We start from the raw sequence: 26,849 nt of genomic DNA, 5'->3' as shown, positions 1-26,849 counted from the left end.
CAATATGGTCCTGAGTTGGATTTTACCTTTAATCCTTATCTCGACTAAGGATCTTACAGTGTGGACCTACTGTATATCTACAAACAGGATTGATCTGGATTCGCAGTGGGGCAATGTAGACAGTGTTTTTAGATAGGTACACTGGCCTCCAAGGTCATTTATCAGTGATGCGCTTTAAGGTGAGAAACAAGAGGAAATCTGTCTTGAGTGAAGGTGAAACATACTGGGTCATAGACCTGTCCCTGCTGTAGCCTCCCATAATGTCTAAACTGTGTTTTGACCTCACTGGACACTGGAGTTTCGCAGTTTAAAAGGTTTGAAATATTTTGAGGTGTTAATCAGTCAACTTCCATGCTAATAAAGGATACCTTGTTGCATTGTTTCCATTATCATCATCATTTGTCACATCTTGCTTTGTTGCAAAAAGCCCTATTTCCCCACGGTATTAATATTGTAGCTTCCTGTCTGTCTATCAAGTGCTGAGATGGAAGAAAAAATGGAAGTAAACTCCTTCCTGCTGGCATCTCAACAACCAAAAGCTGAAAATACCAGGGGATGATGTGGAAGGAACTCATTAGTGAGTGGCATTTAAGATGCAATCGAGTGCCATGAACGGGGGATTTATAATATCTACGGAGAATGATTGACAAGTTGGAGTTTTTCTCTCTCTCTCCAGCGAACAGCGCGCAAAAACTCTGTTGTTAGGGATTCAGGATGTAACCTAATTGAAAGTACAAAACTATTTTTGGTAACACTTAATGGCCATACCCTGGCAACAAGCGTAACAACGCTTCTGAAGGTGAACGAGTTGTCCAGGGTGGGCAATAAACAATATTACAGCATTAAATGTATTCCACCGGAAAGTGATGTATCTCTGCATAATGCGTCATGCTGAGGAGTCATGCGGCTGTGAGTCATTGTTTTTGAACTAAAAACCTGCCTAGCTATCATTTCATCATTATTGCTATTGCGCTCAGTAAAATCATTAGTCTATGACAGATCAAATTGGTATTGCAGTGACTGCATGCTGCTTTAAGTACATTGTAATTATATTTGAATGTTTTTAAGAATAGATGAACACCTCAGCAGCTAAGAGCTACGATTAATCATTGAAATTATTATGAACAATATGTCCAGAAAAACAACATCAGTGCTGTTGTGTTTACCGCAGCAGTTTTTTATTGATTTTCAGTAAGAGGACAGGAGCAGGTTTTAAGGAGCAGGTCATTTCCCTCTGATTTCACCAAGACTACAGCGTCCTGCATTCTGAGTGTGTCACGTTCAGAATATATCTATATTGTACTGTGAATCTGTCCTGCGCCAGGCCCACACTATGAATTATGTGATAGAGAACAGATAAAAAAAGGGGAGGGAATGCAAATGTGCTGCTGATAATGTGTGTGAAAAAAGTAGTCGTGTTGTAGGTTATAGTTTTTTCTTGCATACACAATCATTCTTATGAATTACTGATTTTACAATCGAAATCAGAATTACCAACATAATCAAATACAAATAATTAATGGGTTAGTGTTATTGTGTGTGTGTGTGTGTGTGTGTGTGTTTGTGTGCGTGTATGAGCGCTATTGTTTGTATGCATGTGCACGATGCTTTGGTGGTTAAATACCTTGACAGGCTTTTTGCGTGACGACTCAGCCTCTGCGTTGTTCTCGGCCTCCTCGTGCTCCTTGCTGCCCTGGGGCAGGTTGGAGTAGTTGGCCAGGCTGCTGAGCATAGACGACACCATGGGGATGGTTTCCATCTCCTCCTGCAGACACACACACACACACACACACACACACACACACACACACACACACACACACACAGACAGGAAGGCTACAGTCAGGGCTTTAAATCACAGTTTCAAGGGAAAGTGAAGGAGAAAAGATGCAATCCTTCAAAGACAGTGAGCCAACGCCACATCGTTGCAACAGCTGTGGTACTGTGACTTTATTATTTGACTTGACTTGGTAAGCGTGGCCTTAGATCACTGTAGATGCCGTACGTTGCCATTTCAGGCACTGTGCTACCAATATTTTGTAAATTCAAACCCACTTTCAGATTTTTGTTTTCTTTTTTTTCTTGTTTAATCTAGGAATCCCGCTGAGAGCACCGTGTAAATACAGGTGTGCAGAGCTCTGGCAAATTGCCTCGTTGAAGTTCCTTTCCTGTGGCAGCGAGAGGTTTGCTTGCATTAACCTGAAGTCCCCACATGCCCTTCACACGGTAATTACTCTCGTTAATCGATGTCAGAGCCTCTAGTCAATCACTGGATTGTGAGAATAAGTGTACCTTCATCTTACAATCATGCCTGATTGTGTGTGTGTGTGTGTTAACTTGACATATTCAAAGTGTTTGTGAGTGTCTATGTGTATATGTGTGTGTGTATAATCGTACAGGAATCTTTTTAAAGGACCAATTTAAGCTTTTAACCATCGGAGTGAGGACATTGTGCCTGGTCCTCACTTCTTCAGAGGGTTGTTTGAGCATTGAGACTTGGTTTTAAGGTTCAAGTTAGAATTAGTTGTGTGGGTTAGGGTAAGTGTAAGGGCTTGGGTTAGGCATTTAGTTCTGATGGTTAAGGTTAGGGTAAGGGGCTAAGGAATGTTTTATAGATATACATGTGTGTGTGTGTGTGTGTGTGTGTGTGTGTGTGTGTGTGTGTGTGTGTGTGTGTGTGTGTGTGTGTGTGTCTGTGTGTCTCTTTGTGTTTGTATGTGTGTGTATGTGTGTGCAGAATATTAAACCACCCACCTCAAACAAGGCCATGTTCTTGGCGTCATACTGCTGGCTCTTCTCTGCGGCAGCATCACTGCTGTTGATGAAGGGGCTGCTCTCCTTGGGGTTACTGTCACCTGGAAGAAACAGACACACACAAGTCCAATTTTAGACCAGACTGAAATAAAGCAGACAACCACAAAGACACCAGGAGCAGAGAGCATAATGCATGAACCAGACATGAGCTTCTTTCTGTCAAAACAAACCTTTTGTGCGCTACTTTGCAAGACCAAAACGGCTTCTATTCATTTATTTATTAAAGCAAAGAAAGACATACACACACAAACACACACACAGAAAGAAGGCTTAGAGCAGAATACGTCTGCCAGAAGGGGAGGGAAGGCTTGTCGTTTCCATAAAGCACCAACAGTCAGAAATGCAAAGAAACAGCACCACAACTAATGGAGTGTGCACTCACAATATGTGCATTGCTATACAATTCCATACGGCCATGCGTGGAACGCAACCTAGAATATCTCAATCGGGTTATGAGCGCAGACAGAGAAATTATAAGAAATGTTCAAAAACTGGGCAGCTTTTTACAGAACGCTGGAGACAGCGTGATGTTATCTAGGAGACAGTTCGCTTTAGGCATCGGCCCCGCAAATCGGAAAACATCTGTCTACAAGTTCACAGTCCATTGCACAGGGCAAATCTCCAAAACAAAACACACACATTGATAAACAAACACTAGTATTGGAAAGGCAGTATCCAAGTCTTGGGAGATTTATTGATCAAAGTAGTTTGACAAGCTTGTGTGATTGAGTGATTTTCCAATTGAGGTTTGAAAATGGGTCAATCCATTTTTGCACTGTGATAGATATACCGTACTTTCCGTACTATATGCCGCACTGGACAATAAGCCGCAGGTGTTATCAGGGCTGCCTTTACCTGCCACTGGGCCCTGGGGCTGAGAGGTCTCGTAGGCCCCCCCCTCCCCCCCCCCCTCGGGCGGCGGTCTTACAATACAGATGCGTAAAAGCCATGTTTGTCTACACCACAATATCTCTATTGATGAAATACAAAATCACCTAAGGTATCATGTACTTAAACCCCTCCTGGTATAATGACTTTTAATAACCAAACACACATGGTTGGTTACAGTGTTTTTCCAAGTTATTGAAGAGACAGCGGTGGGGACCCAGGACCTTCTAGGGGGGTCCGGGGGCATGCCCCCCCGGAAGAAAAATTTGAACCTTTTAAAGTAAAATGCATCAATCTGGTGCACTTTGAGAAGAAAACTAAGGCTAAATCAACTGTGTCCTATGTGAGCTATTTTCTGGAATAATTTGACACAGAAATACCAAAAAGCAGAAACAAAAATATAAAGGTTTAAAAAATCCAGTCATTCAGCATTCCATTTTTTTTTTTTAAATAATCCCTTATCCCAAAGCTACTTCTCTCTTTGAATTCTTCGTTTTGTTTTTATGGCTCAACTCAATATAGGCTCATGATCTGCGTTGCCCCGAACAATGTTATTTAAACAAAAATAACAAATGTACTGGTGAATGATAGGCCCCTTGATCTTCATAGGCCAAAAATAATGTGATTTTTTTTCCTTTTTCTTTACTGGTTCATAATAGGCCCCTGTTCTCCGTACGCCCGCCCCCCCTACGAAGATTAGGGGCCTATCATGAGCCAGTCAATAATTTATTGTTTTAAATGACAATGTTCGGGGCCTTCTTAGATCAGGGGCCTATATTGAGAAAGTAAAAAAAAAAAAAAAAAAAAAAAAAAATTTTTTTTTTTTTTGAGAGGCCCCTGATCTTCGTAGGCCCTGGGGCTTCAGCCCAGGTAAGCCCGTGCATAAAGGCGGCCCTGGGTGTTATAATGTTTAATTACCATATGTAAGAGTTCGTGCACGGAGGGGATTGTCGGGAAAGAGATGGCTGCTTGAGGAAGCTCCCACATTTCAACAAACAAGTTGCATATTTGCATAACGTACGTAAGTGTTACCATTTTGTGCAATAGTAGCTATTAGGGATGGGCACGAGTGTTTTCGCTACTCGTGTGATCGCTTGCATTCCTCGAGGATCAATCATTCCTCGTTAAACTTTTTTCTATTTTTAGGACGCAACGCATCTGTCTACAGAACAACGGTTGACCGCAATAAAGCGCTCAATGCTTATGTCAAACAGTCACAGTTGCCATGATATTAAGGATTTATTTTCCACAAGTTTAAAACACATTTTCCTAACTGAAAGTAATTAAATAAGCGGGCCACAATTTAAACCGATCGAGTAGGTCTGCGGTGGAGAGAGAAAAAAGAGAGAGAAAAAAGCATGGGCTGCAGTTGGCTAACATTCAAAATAGACATTTTAAATAAGAAGGGCAGCAAATACAATACAATTATTGTCCTACAATTTAAACACATAGATAGGCTAAATAACTCACCAAAGCAGTAGAAGTAGTAGGCTAGTATATCCAACCGCGTATGCTCACTCCTGTCCGTGACTAATTACCGCGACTAATTCCTCGTTAACGGAACGTTACATCGTCGGCTTTTGAATCTCAATCCTATATTCCATAATAAAGGCTTCTTATCGTTTGCTCGAATGTGCCCGAAGTCAGCCTGGCTTCTTTACGTGCCTTTCCAAGTTTTCCAGCACCGCATTCAGCTCCGCGGTGCTGAGGCCACACACTGGCTGCGCTGCACGGAGGTGGCAGTTATTTGCGGTTTCTGTTTGACACAACGCTTAGTTTATTTAACTTGGATCAAAATATTTAATTTTGTTAAACTTTACATCCGTTTTGTGCCGTTTTGTACACGTATATAACATTTTAAAATAGGGGCGGCCCGCCGGCCGGCCTAAAGGCTACAAACACTAAAAAAAACAAAAAACGATTTTCCTCATCCACCAATCGAGATCATTTGAAACGAGGAGTACTCGAGTACTCGATTACTAACGCCCATCCCCAGTAGCTACAGAATATATACTGTGCTGTGTAATAACAGGGTCGAAAAACGGGGAAAAAAGTCGCGGCTTGTAGGCCGAAAAGTACGGTAGATAAGATAGCTACAACTACACTTCCATGAGTGACATGGAAACTAAAAAACTGTAATTCTGTTCACTTTCATGTTTGTAGTAGTGTGGGCACATTTGTTGCAGGTTGAAAATGTTCTCTCTTCAAATTCTCACCACACTGCAAGGCGACTGCAGTTATCTTCATTATTGAACAATCTGTTTTGTATGTGTCAAATGTTTTTTTCTTCAAATAAGCCATCCATGATTTAGTCTTTTTTTCCCAAATCCCCAAAATGTCGTCTTCAAATATTTTGTTTTGGTCGATCAGAAGTTTACACCCCAAAGATATCGGAAACAAAAGCAACCATTCTTCTCATAGAAACGGCCACGGACTCATGTGGATCCTGAGTTATTTTACACCTCATTAAATAATTAAAACATTTAAAATTGTGGATTGACCTTGAACTGCTTCCTACCTAGACATTTGCTTGTCTACATTTTTTTAAAATCTTCTTCATAATCACTGCATTCAAGTAAAACTAAGTCTTGGTTGCGAGGGCTGCACAGAGTAAGTTGTCATTTTCTTTGCCCCCCCCCCCCTTTGGAGCATGTCTTGAGGGAGAGAGAGAGACAGCAGATTGCACTCTCCTCTCTCCCTCTGCATGGCTCTTGGTCCTGTCTTGGACCGCGCACCACGAGACCCGGTTTATTTATAGCCATGGATGCTGCAGCCATGTGTCATGACGTCTGGGCAAAAAACAGCCCGTGCACACTCTACCACAGAGACACAGACAGACTGAGAAAAAAAGAGGAGACATGCGTAGAGATTTGGGCCACGAAAAGAGCACCAGCAAGGGAGGAAGAGAGAGATGCTAATGCAAAGAGATGGAGTGCAGGAGCGTGAGGGTGCAGGTGAGAAGATGGAGAGGGACACAGATAGATGGCGCAGGAACCAGTAGTGACAGGGAGGGAGACATGGACTACTGAGACACACAAAGACAGAGGCAGCCAGACCTGAAGTAGGAAACCCACATACAGAGAGAGACACACATACTCTAAATCTCTAGCTGCAGAATGTAAAAAGCTTCCGCTGCACTTAAAGGCTAGACACTGCAGGCAAAAACAATTCTTTTTTTCAAGCACTGGTCAATTTTGAGTTCTTTGGCTACTTTGCTTCCATAACATTTCTTCTTTCATACTAATAAATAACAGGTACAAAATATACATTAAGGTGCTTACTTAACTAAGCCTTGTGTATTTGCGTCTGTATATCTTTCCTATACAACCATCTTCAGAAATCCCCCAATGGAATGCTTCACCTTAGCCAGATATAAAACTGAGTGATGGTATGAAATGATTCATGTGTTGGACATCTAAATGGACCACTTACTATAGATTAACTTAAGGTTTATCAATTGTAAATGATACATTATAACATACTTTCTTTCACACACGAGCACTTCTTAAAGGATCAAAGGAAGTGATCCCAGTTAGAAAACACTGACACACATGCCCACGCCCGCACACACACATAAACACACAACCACACACACACTGTTGTATATCTGAAGGACTAATGCCCCGAAAAACAAATTTCTCTATCCAATCACTTATCTCTCCACGGCCCATTTCTCCTCTGCTCGTCTAATGTCTAATAATTAAAACTCCATCATCAAAGGAGTGATGGATACTCCCGTCTTGGGGAAATGACAGGGCCTAAAAGGGTTTTGCCTCCGACCACGTCCCCCAAGCAGCTTATCCTACTTCAATCTGATGGGATCTGTCCAAACTCACTTTGAAAAGCCTCTCTCCATATCTATATGGTCACGATCCAGAGCTTTACTGTCCACTGAGCACGGGATCATCTTTCCAAATCTTTCTGTAAAACAAACTCACTGAATCTAGAGTCTTCTTGTGTCTCATTTGCTTGTCATTCTACAGAAGAAGTTTGTTAAGAAATGTAGTGAAATTACTCAAACTTGATGTACTGGGGGAATATAACCTTGGTTGGTGCCATTAAAAGGCAGGGTTTTACTACGTTAGTTCATTGTGCCACTTGTGTTCACTTTATTATCGTTATATGTTCAGTGCAAAGGCACAGCATGAGAGAATAAAATGCGTGCTGGACATTTTTCTGCAATGTTGTCACTGAGAATCTGTCTGAGCTGTATTTGTTGCGTTTGTGGATGTATTTGAATGCAATCCCACGAGTGAATTCCAGTGTTTGAGTGTAAATATTACTTTTACTCCAAATGAGAGGAGGCCAGGTCCTACGCTCTCATACGGACAGTTCACAGTTTTCCAACAGATCTTTGAACAGAGCCACAGAGGACTACTTGGTGAGAACTATTTGACTTAGTTTTATTGACCCTCCTTGTATGATGGCGAGGTGGCAACAGTCACGCTTATTACTCTCTCTCTCTCTCTCTCTCTCATTTTACATTCACCGTCTGTTGTCTCTCACTCTCTTTCCATTCTGCTCCTTCTCCCTATGGACTGAATTCAATGGGAAAAGCCAGAGAGCTGGATGTTGACTCAACCAAGACTTAGGGACCATTTGTATAGATTTGGTGTGTGTGTGTGTGTGTGTGTGAAATGTTTGGCTCAGACCCCACTGTTGTGCAGCAGCAGAGGAGCGAGCGGCTGTGGCCAATTAATCTTAGTCTGGGCAAAGACGACTGGATTTCAGCCATATCACGTGAAAACAGGGACTCGGGGAAATATGAATTACTCCAGTGCAGCTGAAAAAAAAATTGTCCAAAGTGTTCTCACAGCTACTTCATGTATGGAAGTAAATATAAACTGTCTGTTAGTCAGACTCACAGTGGAGTAAACAGTGAGTATGTGCGTGTGCTTCCAAAGACGTTTGACTATGTTTTCCAGAGAGAATGAATGCTTCATCTTGTGGAAAAATTTGAAATTGGAAGTTGGATTTTCTGGCTGCGTTCCACTGCCAATGTTCCCTGGTGCATCGCCAAATCTGAGCAGTTCATGAGTTCACGTGTGGATTTTCTCGTCTCCTCAGACCGTCACCACAGTAACACATTAATTCATGCTTGGGAATCAATGGCATAGAGGTCCCTCTCTCTATCTGTCTCTCTGTCTCTCTCTCTCTGTCGCTCTGCTTGCTGACATAGCAGGGGGGTGGTGGTGGGGGTGGATGCTGCTGGGTGGAGTCAGGTGAATGGATTAAGGTCACTCTAATCTAAATTCCTGTCAAATCAGGATTGACAGCGATTAACATGTACCCAAACATATCCATGTTCCATTTCTGGAGAAAAAATGTTTGGGCTAAAACGTGACCCACATGTAGGAGCTTTCAGTTACAAGGCAGTTGAATATTACATGGATCTCAGAGGGGGAGTTGCAGGACGTATTAAAATTCAGACTAAACCAATAGCAAAATAAAACCCAGATACAAATCCAATACAAAGAAATTAATATTTGTATAGGCGAAATCAATGTTGTTTATTAAAGTATTATTTTGAATACACTGATAGATCAAACTATTGCAAATTGATACAAAATCTAAGTGCAATTTTTGTAATCATTTCTTGTGTGATCATATGACCATTTGATAAAGGCCAAAGATGATACTATAAAATGAGTATGCAGCCATATAACTATAAATTGGCTTAACCTTTCAAATTGACTGAAATCAAATATACTGCAGGGCCATTAGCACAAAGTCAGACTGTTCGATTTGAGTAAAAATATACCAACAGCATATGGTTACATGCCCACAACTGCCCACACACACGGTCATAAATAGACATTCTCTCACTCGCGTTCTTCCCATCATTGCTCCAGCAAAACACATCAGAGACACAACAGCCTTGTATAACGGAATCTCACGCTCTGCTTTTTCTCTCTCCGTCTCCCACTATCCCTTTTTCTACCTCTCTTTATTCTGTTTTATCATCTGCTGCCTTCACCCATGATGTGCTTTTATGGTGATATACATGTATGTAGGGAACACACAGTTGTGGATGCCTTTTAAAATGGCCTTTTTCTCCCCTTCAGCGATGCTGCAGGACAGGACTTGCTTGCCCTGATCAGTATTCAGGCTGGTGCTTCAGCTTCGGTATGAATTTTCATGCAGCCTTGCCTTACAGGCTATACGACTTTGACACAGTCCCCTTCTCTTCAGCACCTCGGCATCTCCATCAGAGAATCCTCGCTCCTCATTGGCTCCTGAGCTGACAGGCGCCTGATTGGCTGAGAGCAGAGGCAGCAGGGCAGGAGGATGCTTGTGCATTTAACATGAGACTGTGAAGCAGCTTGTTGGCATGTGGACCGGGGGGCCGCCGCACATGTCACAGTCTGATCATGATAAATAGGTAGGGTTTGGTCCAATTTCCCCCCAGCCACCGATACCTCGCCTCTAGTCTTAGACGTCAGGATTCATTTTCGTTCAATGGCGGACCCCTGCAACGCCTTCACAGCAACACGTTCTCTCTCTGACATGCGCCATAGAAGGTAATTGTACACAGTGGGAGATGACAGACAAATAAAACTAAAGCCATCCCTTCCTTCTTTGTTCATCTCTGCAACTATCAGACGAGACGACCAGAGTGGTATCTCTTGTTGCTGGGGAGTTAATATCTGCCAGACTTTACAATGAAACGAAAAGGCAGACTGAGAATTGTGTTCACCGCATATTGTAAGAAGTCGATACTTATTTTTATCAACTGATGTTCTATGACAGAATTAAATTCATTCCTCTGCTTCCGTTTTCACATGAACATAAAATACTGTTCGATAATCTCTCCAGCGCTAATATTCAAAAGATAAGGATCTGCTTCCATTAAACGCGAAAAGACACATAACCGAAGACATCTGTACCCTTGCTAAAGTGTCTTGAATTTTCTCCACATCAGATAAAGAGAAATAGAGCGCTGGCGGGCACACAGACAGTCCCTGCTGCACTGTAATAAATCATTTTTGATAATGCATTTGTGGCCTTAACATTGTCCTTTGGATAAAGTTAACGTCTGCTGTATCAAGGGCACAATTTCCACTTTTCAGGATCATACATTTGCTCCCCTTCCCCAAATTCTATGTCTTTTCTTCTCCCCCTAGGTAGGGCTGCACTTAGTCGATTAGTTGCGTCTTCTATAAATGTCAGAAAATAATGAAAAATGTTCATCACGGTCTCCCAGGGCCCCAAGGTGATGCCTTCAAATGTCTTAATCCAAAACCGACAGAACACTATAATTGTACAATGCAGCAGCCAAACCCCTCAGGCATTTGAAAAAAAGAAAAGACCCAACAATTATTCATCAACACGTTTAGCCAATTAACTGTCTAACAATTAAACAATTCATCTCTAATTTACAGAGCCTTTAACAAACTCCTTTTAATAAAGCCCCTGTGTTACGTCGAGGGAAAATAACAGTCACATACATACACAGACACACACAGGAACACGCACACACACAGACACACACAGGAACACGCACACACACACACACACACACACACACACACACACACACACACACACACACACACACACACACACACACACACACACACACACACAAACAGTCGTCTCCTAAAAAACCTCACCCTACTCCATTTCACGGCCCACATTTACTTGAATGCTGCTACATCAGAGATTAAACTTTTAAACCGAAAACCCTTCCTACAACCCTTGTGCAGTCATACTGTGGCTTGTTCGCCTGTCCACAAGCCTTTCAGCATGTTGACTTGAACAGGAGACGATGTCAGGCAGGCAGCTAGTGGGGCCGCCTGGTATGAGGTGCAGCAGCGAATGGCTAGCCAAGTAAAGCCGCTGACAGCGACTCCCCAGTGGAGCCTGGCTATCAGTCTCCCTCAGGTTGTTGGTGGGGGTTGGGGTGGGCTGGGGTCTATGGGAGAACAACACTGTGTCATGTCAGTCGGCTGTATACATGGAGACTAGCCCCTGAGGGAGTTAACGTTAGCTGGCTGCCTTTACTTGCCACTGTAATTGGTGAGCCACAGAGCCTAACAGGGCTGCGGGGATGAAGGGAAGAGATGAAAAAAGAAGAAGAAAGAATTGCGTGGGCGGAGGTTAGCGAGGGAGCGCGAAACGGAGGGGAAAGGGAATGGAGTGGGAAGAGAGAGAGGTGAGGCTGCGGGTAGGATTACTCACCGTGGAGGTAATTGGTTGAGGAGCAAAAAGGTGTCCCATACCTGCTATCTCTTACTTTTTTTTAAAGAACAGCGTAAAAGCCAGAAAGAAAGACACTATACAAGGGGGCAAGAGACAGAGAGAGAGAGAGTGAGGTGACATGATGGGAGAAACGATAGCGAGCCGGGTGGGGGAAGACTGGCATATTTTCATGAGGTCATGGATTAAAAATTCACCCCGACTTATCACATGCCAGGAAACCAATTTAACTTTCGGAAACATAATTTCCTTTTTCCCTGCCGCTCTGGTGCCAGGTTCCGGACGTGGAGCCAAGCGCTATCACACTTTTTATTACGTTTGGCACATTTTTGGACAAGGGGCTCGGGAGAAGAAGAGGGTTCAGCAGCCTGTGACAGGACCAGAGGAAAAAATGTATCTTGGCTGAGTTCAGAGTATGAGAGAGAGAAAGAGAGAGAAAGAGAGGGAGGGAGAGGTATATAGGAGGGGACTGGGTTGGGTATCTTATCGCCTGCAGCAACGTCTTATAGATGGCAGGGATGGTTTTATGCGATTGTTGGGTCTGTTGGAAAGGTGACAGGGGGCAGTCGTCTCGCCAGGTCTGCAGCTTTCTGGCTCAGGAATGCTGCAGGTGTGAATGGAGGTGCAAATGACCACCAGAGTATTTCTCTCTCTCTCTCTACCTCCTGACTGTAGCCAAGTTCTCCATCCTTTCCCCACCTCGATGTCCAATGTCTGAGAGAAAGCAATCTAGCCAAAGCCCCAGAGGACAACAAGGTCCTCTCTCGGCCTCTTCCCCTAATTATTTCCTTCTCTGGGTTTATAGCACGTCCCTGTGGCTATTCCACACCTCTACTTGTCTCCATTTTCTGCTGCCCAATTCTATCCTTTCTGCCCTCATTCCAACCCATCCCGAGTTCTCTCTCCTCCGGCCAAATTACAAAGTCAGGGCTGTGCAGACGAAGAAAAACAATCTATCTAACACACGACGGTGAAACGCTATTCAACTAAGAGATGAAATACAATGAAGCCACAAGTAAAACCAATGAGAACTGAGAAAAGAGAAAAAAAAAGTCAAGGAAATAAAAATTATATCGACAAATGAAAAAAATCACAGGATGTCCCAGTCTCCCTGCAGTAAATCGTTTTGTTGAAAAAAATGAAGACTGTTTCATAAACACTTTAAAGTTCTTCATAGGAAGGTTTAATCATTTGACCAATTGTTGATGAAAGAAAGTATTGATTAGTGCAGCTTTAAGTTAAACCACAACTTGTGAGAAACTTGTAGTTCTGCGTCAGCACCTGAGGGAGCAGGAAAGGATCATCCGTAATGGGCAGAGTTTATAGCCTCATCAACTTCAACAGGAGAAGTAAAGGAGTCAAGAAAAAGGCAGACTGAAGACTGAGGCACTGCAGCGGGCCGACAGAGAGAGAGACACACACACACACACACACACACACACACACACACACACGCAAAGATTACAGCCTTGTTCTTCAGCCTGGCCCGGACAGATAAGACTTCAGCATTCAGGGATTTATCAGGTGCCTCAATACAGGTGCATTACCTGGACGACTGAGCCACAGTACTAGTCATAGGGCTGATAGCGTTCAGAGTATATATGTGCCTCAGTGTGTGCATGAGTGTGTGTCAATCTCACTTGTGTGCTCATTTACCCATTTTATTTTGTGAGTGCGTGTATGTACCCACGCCGGCCCAGAGACCCACCGCAAGGCAGAGGCTCATCATGTCGAAGCCTGGCAGATCTTGGCGGATATTTCTGGTCTCTGGCCGATAAATAAATAATGGAACACTGGTTTGGATTTAGACAGCGATGAAAGCTTTAAGAGCTGAGCTTTTACAGCTGTGCCCTGGGAGAGAGACAAAGAGCAAGAGAAAGCGAAAGTGGCACCATCAAGTACACACGCACACACACACACACACACTGACTGAACCATGTCCCATCACTCCAGGAAAAGGGCCGCCTCTTTAAAGTGCACTGGAAGCACACCCCTGAATTATTGCACGGTGTTATGTTATTGATAAATATAGCTTAGTAAATTCATTTGCATTGCTAGTCATCTGCATTATATAAAACATTAATGTCCAAAAAACATTCAGTCCAAAAAACATGTTTTAATCTTAGTATTCATAGCACACACGCAAAAGGAAAACCTCTCTTTGGATGCACTCTGGAGGAAATACACAGAGGACAGAGAGAGGAGCAAATGAAATACGAAGTTATAACCAGGGAGTTTATCTTCAGCCTACTTTTTCTTTTGGTCTAGACAAAACTATTCTTTAAATGCAAAAAAAGAGAAAGAAAAGAAAAGGGAGGGCTCCCAGGCAGAGGGGGGAAATGAAGGGCCCATTTTTGAAAAATCCTCCGCTCTCTCTATCCATCGTTTCCTCATTTCAACCTCCTTTCTTCTGTCAGTTACCCTCTGTAGACTATAGCCTGGCTGGTAGGAACTTGGAAAGAGAGAGAGCTGCTGCTGCTGTGTGTGTGTGTGTGTGTGTGTGTGTGTGTGTGTGTGTGTGTGTGTGTGTGTGTGTGTGTGTGTGTGTGTGTGTGTGTGTGTGTGTGTGTGTGTGTGTGTCAGACTGTGTCCTGGTGGGCCAACAGACTTGAAGATTGTGACTTTTGACTACCTTCGATTGCTCTATGAATTATACATCCTGCAGCTCTGTGTTTGTGTGTGTGTAAATGTGTGTGTGTGTGTGTGTGTGTGTGTGTGTGTGTGTGTGTGTGTGTGTGTGTGTGTGTGTGTGTCTGTGCGACTGGAACCGAGCCAGAGACTGCAGTGTTTTGTGACAGTGAATGATACTGCTTCGCCCTTCTCAGACTCTTTGCACACGTGTACGTAAAAAAAAATCACGCAGCATTCTCACTAAGGCACACACCGACACATACATGTGCACACGCACATGCACGCACGCACACACACACACACACACACACACACACACACACTGAAACTTAGTTACAGTGACTGATGTGTGTCCTTGTCTCCTCATTTTACTCTCTCATCTCTCATCGCCCCTCAGAGATGTGGGCTACGGAATGCTGTGAAGGTCAAAAACCGTGTGGAGAATTAACAAAGCTGTATTACTTCAATTAAGAGCGAGAAGTGCCGTGAGTCGATGATACACTCTTTTACAGGGTTGTTTGAGACATTCTTGCACAATTCAAATGATTAGTTTTCAAATAAGGATGTACAGAAACCTCTCCTTGCAAGTTCCACAAAGCACAGGTGCCTCTTTTGTCTGCCCAACATTCCCAAAGATATTTTATTTTCAATTATATTAAGAAGAACAAAAAGAACCACGTCTTCACCTTTAAGAGTTAAACTGAGCGATATTTATTCATTTTCCTGCCTGATAAAGTATTTGTAAGTCAACTGAGAGCTGGATTAAATTGCTTCAGCCGTACTGTTGACATAAGATGGTCCAGAGGGGATATTGATATACAGACACAGCACGGTCTAGCTAGTCTGGTCGGAAAACTGAGCTGCCAGCTTGCCAGACGGAAATGGAGGAGCTTAATAAAAACACTGCAAACCAAAACACAGCACTTGTACACATCCGCAACAGGATGCAACCTATTTGGTGCATCTCTGAATTGCTTCTTTTGGTTCTCAGACCTTAATGAGAGATGGGTAAATGATGTTGTGCATAATCATGGCATGGTTTCTGAGTACTGTGTTGTGATTTGACATTACATAATACTAAGTCTTCTTTCAAAAGTAAGCAGTCACACTTCTAGATGTAAAAACCACAAACTTCATTTAGGCTGTAGCAGCGCTGTGTTATTTTTCCGTTATGATAACATTAAAGAAGAACGTTATAGACAAGTGCCATTGGGAGCTGGTCGGTGGGGAAAGCACAGAAAAAGTTCATTTTCCTGTCCATTCATGAGTTTCTTCGGGCCCACCAGGTGAACACACATCCAAGTTCAGGTAGAGTGCAACACTGCGGCAAAACTCTGTTGTGGTCATAACTTTTTTTATAAGGTGACCTTCTGCTGTCACAGTTATATCTGCACATGCATCCATTGCGCCTGTCTAATAGCTTTTCTCTCCGGCCCTCCACCGCCGAAACAGCACCTTAGGGACAGTCTGCTACATCCCCTGCATTCACGGCCAAAGGAAATCCCTTAAGACAGCGCGTGCTGTGCATATAGACAAAAAGGGAAGGCTGTTTTCCCTTGAAAGATGCAGTAGTTTACACTGTCGCTGCGTAGATGCCGCACAGTCATACGTCTTACTGTCAAGATAGCAGGTGATGCATCCCGGCCAGCTGTTTTTATTTTTCTCTTGGTCTTTTTTTCCCCCTCATTGCAATCTGACAATCTCTTTTCTACTGTATCTCTTCAGTGGGCGAGAGAGGAAAATAAATACCAAAAAAAAAAAAATGGGGAATGTAATATTGAGGATAAAGAAAAAAGGCAGAGAAAGGTCGAAGGGGTGGCCGTCGTCTTGTTACAGTCGCGGAAAGAGAAATGGCTGCAGCAGTGGGGAGAGATGGGGTGTGGGATATGAGTGAGAGAGGGTTAGAGCTAGAACACAGATAGAAATTGAGAAAGAGATCAACAAAGGGAATCCATTCAGTCCAGACATTGGTTTTCACACTGACGTTGTGCTGCTATCGGGATCCATCCATCACAGACACAATGCGCCCAGTCTCTTCAGCCCACACCACATTTACTCTGAAAAAAAGATACTGTCTTTTAAGATATAGAGCAGCTCAGCGAGGGGGGGCAGCACACACAATGTCTTTTTCTGTTATTGGTTTGAACATCCTCCTTGCACCTGGTCTCCCTCTCACCGTCTCCCATGGCTCGTATTTTCCACTCTCAACAAGAGGGAGAAAAAGGTAAGATAAGCTCCTTTTTTTGGGGGCACAATTTCCCATTCACATTGCAAAATAAACCTGGATCTATTTCTAACCCTTAAAACTTTTTCGTGTAGACATTGTTAGAGAGACAAAATTGGTCTTTTAGCTCAACCTGCCATATGGCAAGGGTGAACAAAATAAACACAGTAATAGAAAACACAATGTTTTATAGTATTTGCAATGCAGACACACAGGCAGAAATAAATGAAGCACAAGACGGGGCCACGTATGTCGTTATCTTTAGCAGTGAGGCAGAACAGATTGGGTGAAGTCGGGGAACACAACTTTGCTGCTGTTTTTTTTTCATTAAAACTGCTGCAACTCTGCAGAGCTCTCTCTCTCCCTCTCTCTCCGTCTCTCTCTCTCCGGGAGCAATAGCAAATCTTTGCACCAACCATTCCATTGGCTGAAGTGGAGTAAAAGGACAAGAGGAGTTGAATTTTGTAGCACTTATACTGTTTAAAATGGTGGTAAGCTTGTTTTGCTGTCACAATTAAACAAATGCTGAAGGCGTTGTAAAAAAAAAGAAATCCCCTCTCGTATCTTAAAGGTTAAAAACGACACAGCTTGGCTCACTTCACCTGTCAGCTAAATATGTGACGTGGGTATGTGGGCACCTGTGTTGGGTCTACAACACTGTTGATTGTCTCCTACAATGTCCCCACAGAGACATAGTGTCTATTTTCTGTTCTCTTGTTAGTCATCAGTTCGACCTTTGGACTCTCTGTCTGCTTCTATAGATCCTCCAGAGGGACAAAGCCCTTGTGCAATGATACAGTACACTGAAATGTTAGTGTGTGTGTAGCTATATCAGCTGATGGCATTCTTCAGTTTGCGAAAAGCTTTAGAAGAGGCTCCTTGACCTCGAGTTAATTTTAATCATGGGTAAAATGTTCAGTTGCTAAACTGATTTTTTTGTAATATAGCATAAAAAATATGTGAAGAAAATATGAGTTGTGAAAGGTGATCTCAGGTGGCTAGAAATACAAACTCTAATGAAAATGTTGCTCGGTAACTGTAGGTTCGTGGACTGGCTCACCATGAAGTTCACCCATGACAGCGTAACATAGAGTTCTGTTCATGTTTAAGCTTAAAAGTAACACACTGCCTCCAATATAACCAATTCCATTTAAATCATTTTACAAATCACATGCAACGGTCAGTGATGTGGTACATTCTCAATGTACTTAACTTGAAATACACCTGTCATGTTTCTTGTACTGCAGAACAAGAGCCATTGTCTCCAGACACACAAGTCCAACGCCAACAGGGTCCACTGTCAATCAAAGTACCTACAATTCTTCATGCCAATCATTTCAACAAATGTCAAGAAAAGACTAAATAATGAGATATTGTACGGGTTGACCTCCGCTTGCTGTTGACCATGAAAGGTAAATATATTAAAAAGGACAAAAACAGGAAAAAAAAAAAAAAAAAAAAAAAACACCAACTGCCAATGTGACTGACATATTTTACTGAAAGGAGTCTGTTTATCTTAAAAAGCCTGTTGTGAAGATGCCCACATAGACATTGAATGACGGAGAGTCCCTTAATATTTAATAGGGACCATTGTGTCCCCTAAGCAGTCAAAATGGGAATTGTTGAGCCGCTGTAGGCTATAGCTGTGAATGAGTGATGTTAATCTGCTTGTTGGTCAGTCGAAAAGGTTGAAATTTGTCGTTTCAGCTCTCCGCTATCATTATTTAATGTGGTGACCTTGGGTGTGTTGATCGTGTTTTGGATGTCAGTCCTCCCTCCATTTTGCCACATGTGTTCCCATCTGTAAAGGCTGTGAGATGGATTTAACTTGTCAGTGATTTGCCATACCTGCAGAGTTCTTTTGCATCCTTCTACTGTGTGCCTTATGCATACTGAGCACTTGTGCTTGCAAGCATCTGTGGTTGTATTTTGAATACTGAGTGTTGCGCTACACATCGATGTATTGGTGTGAGTGTGCGTGTGCATTCATGTGTGTGTCTGTGTTCCTGCTTGTGTGTGTCCTTGACTGTGAGTGTTTGCCTGTGGTTTAAGTGAGGTGGTGGCTGATGGCTTGTCCACGCTTGGCTATCCTCAGCACATCCTCTCAGTCTGTCTGAGTGACGGCAGGGAGACACACTCCCGCTGAATAAAACATTCCTTCAGACAGACTGTCAGCAGACACAAGGCTCCGCAGGACGATATGACAGATGTGCATGTACGTGAGACGATAACAACTTCTTCCTCACTTACAATTAAATACATGTTGAACTAAAGACACAGCTGGAACTTGTATTTCGTAGCAAATACAAGCATCCTCCTTACACACAAGTATATCAATTATACTGTATGCTTAACATAAACAGCATCTTAGCATTGTAATTGTGTGCATGTTAGCATTCCTATGTTAGCTAAGTAGTACCTCCCAGAGCTGTGAGGGTAGACACTTTGTATTGTTTATACATGGTTCTCAATTTCAGTTAGTCAAAATTTAGACTAATGCTACGTTGCATAAGTAGGCTGTGTACATTTAATTCTGTATGGGGTAATGTAGTATGTTGAATGATTTATAGTAATCTTTTGTATAAATTAAATTAGCTAATTTTGCAGCACAAGTTTATTTTTTGCTCTTAGGACTTGTAATTGGCGATTTAAGAATTAAAACTAGTGCTGTCAGTTTATCGCGTTATTAACGGCGTTAACGCAAACCCATTTTAACGGCGTCATTTTTTTTAACACGCGATTAACGCTCTTCATGGCCTAGCAAACGTTGTGGTTTTTTCACAAGCTGTTGCATCAACTAGTAATGTTAGAACAACTGAAACACCACACACTATTCATATGACTCACCATTAAGTTACTGTTAAGTCAACCGGAACATGTCCTATAGCGTAACTTCACATTCAAATCATTTAACTGGCAAAACGGCTAAACGTCAAGTACATTTTGACTTTTATTTTGAAGCAGAAACCGGAACCTAGCACTTCCTAGCTCAGCTGCGCGACCTTCACTAGTCTTCCGTGTGTGACTTGGCGACTACGCGGAAAAAGAACAGAAAAGAAAGCTTTTAATTTTCAAAAGTCCTACTTATAACCCTGCGCGCACACCAACACCTCCATGAACGTTAGAGGCAGCCGCCAGTCATTCATTTTCACTTTCATTTTCGCTATCAAGGGTGACTGAAGCCTTGGCTGCAGCCGCGGCATACCAACCACCAGGCACCAGCACACAAGTGTATGGTGTGTCCACTCCACAAACAGTCTGAAATAAGTGGATGAAAGACTCCCAAAGAATTTAGGCAGCAACCAGTTTAATTTAGCCTTAATACTAATTTGTTTTATATAGGCTAGCCTATGTTGTTTTATGGTTTGGTTTTTAAATAAAAAAGGAAGTTCCAATTATGTTTGTGTATTCTGTTCTAGGGGTGGGGGGATCTACATTGTTGTCTATTTGCACTGAATTGGAAATTATGATATTTTAGAAGAAAATTCACTGAATTACAAGGGTGTAGAGAATGGGTGTGATAAGAGCATTAAAGAGGACCTATGATGCTTTTTGACTTTTATGACCTATAAACGTTGTTATGATGATTCATAGTCATGCTTAACCATACTAAATTATCAAATAATGACTTACATGCATTTCGACGTATTCCCTGCTGACCGTCTGGGGTGTCTGTGCAGAGCACTAAACACTATTCTAGCCAGTCGAGAAGTCACGTGTTCAAAGCGGTCTACCCTTTGTAACTTTGTGACGTCGCATGTAACTTCGTGAAGTCACCACGCGGATGTTACCATGTATGGTAATGCTGTCACTTCCCTGTTCGCGTCTGCCTCGCGTCCTTATAGGTCCATGCTCGCGCTTCCCGCCACTGAAAGTGTTCCGGAAGGAAGGTAACCAATCACAACGGAGTGGGGTTTGCAGGAGGGGGGGAGGGGAGTGGAGATTGCCGAAACACAGGCGGAGTGAGCGGAGATCGCCGAAGCACACACACTCAAGTGTTGACAGGACGTGCTGGATCGCCAAAATAAGAGAAAGAGCTTCCCGAAAATCTACATAGTTTTTTGTGATGTGATTCGTGTCAGGTTGCTCTATAGCAGTGTAAAACAAGAAATGAAGACCAGAAAAGTAGTATAATAGGTCCTCTTTAAAATGAGAAAAAATAATGGGACAAAAATAAATCAAGGGACATTTAGGCTAGAATAGATAAAAATGTGCGATTAATCGCGATTAATCGCGAGTTAACTATGACATTAATGCGATTAATCGCGATTAAATATTTTAATCGTTTGACAGCACTAATTAAAACGTAATGGATTAATTCAGCCGTTACACACGATGGATGGACGAACGGACAGACAGATAGATAGATAATATACGGTGATAACAAACTGAAACTAAGGATGGGTCTGCAATTTAATACGGCACACTGCGAGGAATTGTGAAAAGTTCTTGTAGAACATCAAGGCTCACATAATTCAATTCCATCTGCAACCACATCGCCTCAGGGAATGAAAATGCATATGCAGTTGAAACACAAAAATATGTAAACCCCTTAATAGAAAGAGACGATCTCCTTCATGTTGTACGGAGGCAAGGATTGTACTCAGAGTCATTTCTGACTAACGTATGGTACGCAATGTTCTGTCTCTCAGCCTTGCTCAGCTTAACCTTGTCACATTCATGAGACAGCCTCTTTTGGCCAGTATGCTTCTGAGTCTAATCTCCTGTGTTCCCTTTGCCCTGATTATCTTCCTCTTTAATTCTCCTGCCCCCCTCCTCGTGTTATCGCCCCTGGTCTATCTTCTATTCAAGCTATACCTCACTTTTCTCACGTCTGTCCCATTATGCCGCTTTTCCCCCATCCCGTCTTTCAAAAGCAGCTGGGGGTCTTCTGTTATAGACCCTCTGATGAGACCCCGGCTCTCACTGAGCCTCGGCAGATGTGCTGCCGGTGTTAAGCGCACTTGTCCTAAGTACACTTCAGCTTCACTTAAGTATACATCTGACAAGAGTCATGAAAGTGCAGGTTGACCGGGCCAACTGACACCACATAAGGCTCTTTAACAAAAATGAGTTGCCTAGAAACATATGTAATCAATCCTTTGTATGACTTTAAACGTTGACTATCAAAAAGGCAATTAACATGAAATAGCAGGTTGTTTAAACGATCAGAGGATGGGGCACATTTATTCATTTTAGAGGTCACATACTGTATTATGCTCTTTTTCAGGTTAATCATTTTATTTTGGGTTTCTACTGGCTGTTTTAATGGGGAAGTGTCCACAAACACTTGTCTCGCAGTGCCATCGCTGAATCTCCTCTTTTCAGCCTCTGTCTGAAACGCTCCAGTCTCTTTAAGCCCCGCCTTCCAAAAAGTCCAGTCTGTTCTGACTGGCCCTGAACTTAACTCCCGGTTTTAATATAACTGCCAGTTAGTTTCCGGTGACCTTTAATTGTATTTTAGCTTGAGATATGGAAGGTGAGCTGTTCAAAGAAGAATCTTTAATACATGTCCAACTAACCCTTCCAGGTTGTGGTGCCATGCCCATTTATTCCTTATGAGGGTGTTAATCTATAAAAAACCAAACCATCCTCCAAACTAAATGAAGAAAAAAAAAAACACAATTTTTTTCTGATACAAAACCACTACGATTAAGATTTGGTTTGGTAAGGTACAACTCGATAAGGTTACAGAAAGATGGTGGTGTGGGTTCAAATGATCTCTAAGTCATTTTTTTCTAGTGTTTCGTGGTTAAAAGAAACCAACCTCGATGTCGGTAGCAAACCACCACCAGTCTCCTGTACTACTCGCAGACACTTTATCCTCCCTGTGCGGCCTTCCACACCAGTATCAGGTGGTCAGACTGTCATACAAGTCACAATAAACACTGTGGCTAGAGGTCCCTGTCCCTTCACAAAGTGCTGTTTTTCTTAAGAGGACAGTGCTAAAAAGATCTGAAACTTTATTTTCATTGCTAAAGAAGTAACTTCCTAAAACAGTTAAGTGCTGAAGTTTTTTTTGTGGTTTATAGCAAACATCACTCAAACTGGAATAAGCAGTACATTGGGGACTCATTTCAGCAGCGGATAAATACATACTTGTTGTTCGAGTGAGCATTTACTGCCAGACAGTGTACGTGATATTGACTTTACAGTGCCCATGTTCATTGTAATGAAAAAACAAATGTCACCCAGCCAACGTTGGCTTATTGATGTGTTTTTAATAGCATAAAGATATATGGCCCTGAGAAATATAAATATATTAGGTTTTTGCTCCACAGACAATACTTGCTCGAATCAATTCTGTGATGATTTATTGCAATGAAGATAAAGAATATCCCCAGCACATTTACTTGAAATGGATTTAGAATACAGCAGCATAAAGCATACTAATGGTCTGACCAAATGCCATGACCGCAGACTAATTTACACTCACAATTGACTAATTTTAATTGATTATTTTCTTGGTTAAAAGATGATTTTTTTGGTCTACAAAACCTTTAGAAAAAGTATTAAAAATAATTAAGTAAATGAGCCATTTCCATACTTTTATAAGACAAACAATCAATGATACAAATTGCTGTAATTTCTACTTTTTCTATCGATCGATTAATGTATTATTCATTTCAGCCCTCTATTAGGTAACACTTATACAGAGTTATGATGCAGAAGCTCATTTTAGTTGCCAGGAGATTGTTGAATGAGCCGAGTAAACCGAATGTTTAGCCGCAGCAGCTTTTCAAACTGTGACATAAGACCTTCGCCACAGAGGACACGGGCGCTCCTTTTGATATTTAACGTGTGTGAGATGCTCCTTGCTCTGCCCGCTGCCTTTGAAAATGCTAATTAGCCAGGCAGGGCCACGAGGCTGGACGCGTGCACAGTTCAAAGGCTGGGCCAGGTGCAGCACAACCTCAAAGCGCCGCGCCGAATCTGTTCCGCTCCGAGGCTCTTTAAGTACCGCAGGCCAATGTGATATGCCTCTACGGAGACACCCTCTATACCCCTTTCCCTATATGCATTACACAACCAACCCCTTGAGATTTTATGTATGCGAATGTGTGGGGGGACCTCTCTGTGCATATGTTTTGGTAGGCATAGCAAAATTAGAAGTTCTTGTTTTTACAGTGGCGGTGTGCTGGAAGATTTATTCTCTGTAATGGTGAAGTCTGTACTTTGTGTTCTTTTGGAAGCAATTCCTCCCAAAAACCCATGCCCTTCCAAATTTCTGCTGGATGTTTGTCTTTTTTCTGTCTTTTTGAATGTATTTTTTTTTTATCCTCTCATAAATCTTTTTCGAGAGCGTCATCTTCGTTTTAGTGTTGGACCAATCCCTCTTGTTCTGAGCTGGCATCATAAGCAAAACTGAAATATTTGAGTGAGACCTGAAGCTGCATTGCACTAGTATGTGTGTGTGTGTGTGTGTGTGTGTGCACGTGTGTGTTTGTGTTGGGGGAGGTAACGACATATTACAGGTAAATAGAGGTCACATCCTGAAGGAGGATGACAGAGGAGGATTCATGGGCACACGAGTAACGTGTAACACACATTAACACACATGGTCACACATACACACACACACACACACACACACACACACACACACAAACTGCCTCCTAAGGTGATTTATGAAACGTGTCGACTTTGCAAGTGTTTGCATTTGAGGGAGGATTTTGATGTATCTCCCTTGAATGCTTAGTTCTAACAAGTACCTGCTGGATGCAATTTCATTGCTCTTGACAAAATGTATGTGTGTGTGTGTGTGTGTGTGTGTGTGTGTGTGTGTGTGTGTGTGTGTGTGTGTGTGTGTGTGTGTGTGTTTCTGTCCGTGTTGAATGCATAGCGTAAGTGTGTCTAGTACAGGGGACTTTCAACATTAGATGGAGCTTGCTGCATCATCAATCAGTGCTAGGGAATAATTGCACCAGTTTGCTCCGACTGACAGTTTACCGTCTGTAACCGCTTAGGAAAGTCACACTTCTACAAAAAGACAAACACATACACACACACACACTCACAGGAAGAAGAAAAAAAGATGTTGGCTTTATAACAAAAGTAAAGGACTGACTTGCGTGATCCAATGTCTTCAGTCTCCATTAACATCTACATGATTCCTTGATGAATCATGTAGATGCCACTTCGTCTCAGACAATAAGCAAAGTTGAACACACGCAAGCACATGCACACACACACATGCACACACACGCATGTCGTGACCAAGAAGACAAACACGTAAACATTTTAAGTGGGTAAAATAGACTTGACTGTGCTATTTTTGGCTGAAACCTTGTTCGGTGTCTGTGACTGAAGCAAGAAGTGATGCTGGGATTGCACTGGGATGTCCCATCCAGCACACAAGCTCTGTCCAAGACAGAAGATTTACTAAATATTTAACCATTTTCCATGTGTTAAGATACCTGTGACATAACCCACTGTCTAATTAAACAGAAATGCATCAACACGTCGCCTCTACTTTTCCAAAGTGGTAAGATACATTGAGACTTCTCAAAAGTATGTGTTGTTTAAGATAGTAGCACAAGGCCTAATGTTAAGGAAGTCTGAGAGAGAGAGAGAGAGAGAGAGAGAGAGAGAGAGAGAGAGAGAGAGAGAGAGAGAGAGATAATAAACATTGTGGAAAGAACAGGGGGATTCACTGCTGTGTTGAGAAGGTCAACACTCATCTTCACCCTACTTCATTGGTCACCATTTTTAGGCAGAGCTTCAACGGACTCAAGATCCAGAGATTAATCAGAAGAAATATTGACAGAAGAGAAGGGATGCGAGGAGGATGGAGCAACTGTTGCCATGACGTTTTCCCTCTATTGATAGATCACTGATCAGTGGGGGTGTTGCGTTACAGCACTGGACCTTCTTACTTGTGCTGCAGTAGCTGCAGTCGGGATGAATAGCATCTTTAAAAAAGAACAGGTCAGATATAGCTGACAAACACCAGCTAGGACAAAACCTCTTTGGCAGGGTAACCTATCCAATCCATACTATATAGTGTACTATACTACAATGTCAGATCTCTATTCCTGTCATCCTAACCTGGTCCCTCTCCCTCCTGATCCTACCCCCACCCGCTGTTAGCTGAGCGGGAGGGCTGGAGGACCGCAACACCCTCTGCATGGCAATCAGATCAAGGAGCGTGAGGAGGTGAAGTGCAGCACTGATGTAAGTGATTCCATTAAAGGCCGTTGACACTGGCATTAGAGGCTATTGACACGGCCACAGGTATTAATAACATAATGAGGGTGTTAAACTGTCACAGTGGGCTTCGTTAGCACATATAGTGTGTGGCTGTGTGTGGGTGTGGGTTTGAATCTATGTGCTCTTAAAAGCTCTGTCCTGTTCAAGACTGGTGATGGGAACACAGCAGATGCTCCGGACAGAAATGGTGCAAGAAAGAACTGATGTTGTGTATTGAATTTTGATCAGAGGTTGGCTGTGTTCAAGACAAATGTCTCTCCTCTTATCAGACCTCACAGCTGTGGAAGTTAAGCTAGAGGAATGCCACTGCCGATATACGCCTGTTTTCTGTCTGAGAGCCAGCAATCTGATGATGATCGATCTTTACATATAAATAAATGTTGAACTGAATATTGGTTTAATAGCCGCAATCTATGAATGATTTTTAATATACGAATGAAAGTATAATAAGCTCTCTGCAGAAAATTACGATGCACAGTACAGCTAAGAAATAAGTCTCTAATATACTTCAACTCACATATGTATGTTATGGTTTGAATGTCACCAATGGCAAAACCTTTTCCCCATCGTGGTGAAGGGAGTTTACCCAAATAATGTTTTGGAAATGAACGTTGCAGAAATGACTGCACCACTGTGTTCTGATGTGGCTTTTCGTTCTCATGTAATGGCTCAATTTCACACACAATACTTTATCTGGGATTTCACACTGTTTACCGAAATAATTGACGTGAAATAACAATACAGCCCGTTTTGGATGAGAGCGCACAATGAAACTGTCATGTCATTGCAGATTGGCTGTGCGTATGTAAGATTTCCTTTTTATCTGCCTTACCATCTCCTTACACTGTGTTCATCAACCCTCAACATTTCGTTCACCACGATC

The 26,849-nt window shown here is 42.4% G+C and overlaps 1 protein-coding gene across 1 annotated transcript in view; it reads right to left on the bottom strand.

Moving 5' to 3' along the window:
- The window catches only part of slc12a5a (solute carrier family 12 member 5a), a gene marked incomplete at both ends in the record, with an annotated part of 85,538 nt that overhangs the window by 37,970 nt on the left and 20,719 nt on the right, over nucleotides 1–26,849 (bottom strand). The window contains 2 exons of the mRNA XM_080026060.1: nucleotides 1,625–1,765; nucleotides 2,755–2,848. Coding sequence (XP_079882186.1) covers nucleotides 1,625–1,765; nucleotides 2,755–2,848 — 235 coding nt within the window. The remainder of the gene's footprint in view (nucleotides 1–1,624; nucleotides 1,766–2,754; nucleotides 2,849–26,849) is intronic.

Source organism: Ammodytes marinus (genome assembly GCF_949987685.1).
Source record: "Ammodytes marinus genome assembly, chromosome: 4".
Classification (NCBI taxonomy): Eukaryota; Metazoa; Chordata; class Actinopteri; order Uranoscopiformes; family Ammodytidae; genus Ammodytes; species Ammodytes marinus.
The sequence above is the reverse complement of the archived record's forward strand: the minus strand, read 5'-3'. Positions and strand labels throughout refer to the sequence as shown.